The sequence below is a fragment of the Engystomops pustulosus genome, chromosome 7 (assembly GCF_040894005.1).
Source record: "Engystomops pustulosus chromosome 7, aEngPut4.maternal, whole genome shotgun sequence".
In the NCBI taxonomy this organism is placed as follows: domain Eukaryota; kingdom Metazoa; phylum Chordata; class Amphibia; order Anura; family Leptodactylidae; genus Engystomops; species Engystomops pustulosus.
Window position 1 is genome coordinate 177,931,014 of NC_092417.1, and position 2,830 is coordinate 177,933,843.

Consider the following 2,830-nt stretch of genomic DNA (forward strand, 5'->3'; position numbering starts at 1 on the left):
AGGGCACAGCAGTGTGAGGATATGCCTTTATAGCACTTGAACAATATACACAAAGTTCTGATGACACATCTCTCCAGGGACAATACATAACACGCTGCAGAGAGCACAGAGCACAGCAGTGTGAGGTCTGATTACACATCACTCCAAGGACAATACATAACACTGGCTGCAGAGAGCACAGAGCACAGCAGTGTGAGGTCTGATTACACATCTCTCCAGGGACAATACATAACACTGGCTGCAGAGAGCACAGAGCACAGCAGTGTGAGGGGTGATTACACATCTCTCCAGGGACAGTACATAACACTGGCTGCAGAGAGCACAGAGCACAGCAGTGTGAGGTCTGATTACACATCTCTCCAGGGACAATACATAACACTAGCTGCAGAGAGCACAGAGCACAGCAGTGTGAGGTCTGATTACACATCTCTCCAGGGACAATACATAACACTGGCTGCAGTCTGTATGGTCACATCTGCTGACAGGTTCCCTTTTTTCATATATTAGGTTTTTTAGTCCCTGAAATGTTAGAATTATCTCCTCCATCCCTGCGGCTCAGAAAGTGGCCCCCAGCCCGTGGCTCTCCGGCTGCTGCTGAACTACAACTCCCATCATGCAGAGCCATCGGCTGGAGACCCCTGACCTAGAATCAGTAGTATCTGGCAGAAGCCCCTCGGACTCCCCCTCTGCACTGGTCCTGGGTAACTGGTCTCTGGCTCTCGGACGCCAGTTAACCCTTTATCAGCTGTACTTGCCTTGGCAGGTCTGTACATGTCTATAAGTGACCCCCACCCTATCCTGCAGGATCTGCGCCTCTAGATCAGTCAGTGCACCCAGATCTGCCGCCAGGGGCTCCCGGGCCGTGTAGAGGGCGTGCAGCTCCTCCGCCGCTCTGCGCCCCAAGTACAGTTCCCGAAGTCGCCTGGCCACGCCCCTGCGGAACAGGCAAACCGTGCCCAGGAGCTGCCCGTTGTATTTGTCCCAGGTGTCCCGCAGGCGGTACCCATGGACCAGTCCTGCCTCGTTATCCAGTAGTACCAGGGTCCCATCGGGGGTCCGGTGCAGATTGTTGGTTCCTCGTAACATGACGCGGGGGTCCCACTGGAGACTGAAGAGGTTGCTCACTAGTCGGTCAAAGTTGGCAGTCAGGTAATCAAAGAGGATGAGATCCCCCCATTGTGCCAGCTCCACCACCCCAGGGTGACCCCAGCGAAGCTCCTCACGTAAGGGGTGCAACTTGCCATCTTCTGCGCGGAGGGCCAAAGGGGGCAACACGGAGCTAAGATTGTAGAGCCAAGGGGTGATAGTGACCAACGACCCCGACGTCCATCCGGTGCCACCCAACTCAGCTTGGACCGGCGCCCACTGAGCGCTACCCACTTTGGATAGGACACAAGGTGGCACGGTGTGAAGACCCAGGAGGCGAGAGAGGTAGAAGGAGAGGACCTCTCCCTGGATCTGCTCCGGGTTAATCCCATAGCGGACGCACGCCCGGCTCCCATCCGATAGGGTCACCAGTCTGTTAGTGCTGCGCCCACATCCCTTCTCCATGGACACCACGCTCGCCGTCCGGGCAAACTCCTGCCAGTGTAAAGTGTATTCATCCGAGAAGCCCTGGGGCAGTGCCCGCTCCACTGCCCGGGCCCAGAAGACCCCCTGCTCCAGAGGGGTCAAGGTCTGTGAGTAGTTTCCCGCATTCGTGGTGCCCACTGGGTGCCCATAAGTCGTAGTTCTATGTTCAGATCCAGGAGAGACCCCCTCAGTTATTGGGGGCGTCTGCGGGGAGAGTGCAGGGAGGCGCAAGGCTCGGGGTGCTCTTTGGGGCAGATATCCTGGGTGATCAGTCGGGTGGGGGTCTTTCCATACCCAAAATATACCCCCAACCAGAAGGAGGACTCCGGATACAATCAGAGCCACCGCTGCTTTCATCCTGGAAGGAAATCCTCGGAATATCCTCAGAGAAGACCCTTACTTGTGGTGTCGCCACATCCCCGGGGTCAGGGTCTGGTCCTTTCCTCCTTGAGGGGGCACATGGTGGGCACGGCCAGTTCTCTGTGCCCTGGAGTAAAGTGCTGTAATGGGCACATTGCAGGATGATGAACTAGAGGAGGCTCATTGTGTCCTGCGCGCGGCACATGCTGGGGGCTTTGTCTCCTGGCGGCGAGACCCTCATGCCAGCCGGGGGGCTCCCAGTTCCTAGAAAGTTGCGCTCAGCTCCTTGGGTAGAGCAGGAGATGGTGCAGTCCCCTTGGAGGGTGGGCAGGGGGCACACAGGGCGGGCAGGGGGCTCAGTCTGCTGCCCCTCTGCCAGGCTCCCTCTTATCTCCTGTGAGGAGCATTAGGCTTTGCATCTTCCAGATGAAGAAGAGAATATTCCCACACCCTCCCCGGCCCACTCATGACCCGCCAGCTCCTCCTCTTAAAGGGGCTGAGTCCTCCCAGGCTAATTCTGTGACAGCAAGTAAAGGATTCCAGATACAGGCGGGGAGGGTCTCCATTCACAGCTAGAGCTGCTGCAACACTGAAGACTGACAATAACCCTCTGGGGAGATAGTCACCAATCTGGGGAGAGCATTCATGGGTTATTTAACCTTTTTGGGAATCCTAAATGCATGAAACTAGAAAAGATTATAAAAAAATCCAATGCAAAACTAATAAATCATATAAAACAAATTTAGGATAAATTCATTAACAAACTCAGCTCTGCTGTACCCGAAACTCAGCACTGCTGCACCACTGTATCTGACTAATGTTATATAGGAATTAAAGAGTAAATGCTTTAAATGTTTGATATTGATAAATAATATTGTGATGTACAGAATGACAAACT

The 2,830-nt window shown here is 54.4% G+C and overlaps 1 protein-coding gene across 1 annotated transcript; it reads right to left on the minus strand.

Annotated features, from left to right (window-relative positions):
* Positions 1–424: 424 nt before the first annotated feature.
* Positions 425–2,372, minus strand: FJX1 (four-jointed box kinase 1). Its single transcript, XM_072119047.1, has one exon. The coding sequence runs from the start codon at positions 1,927–1,929 to the stop codon at positions 742–744; it is 1,188 nt and encodes a 395-aa protein (XP_071975148.1). The 5' UTR covers positions 1,930–2,372; the 3' UTR covers positions 425–741.
* Positions 2,373–2,830: the final 458 nt, after the last annotated feature.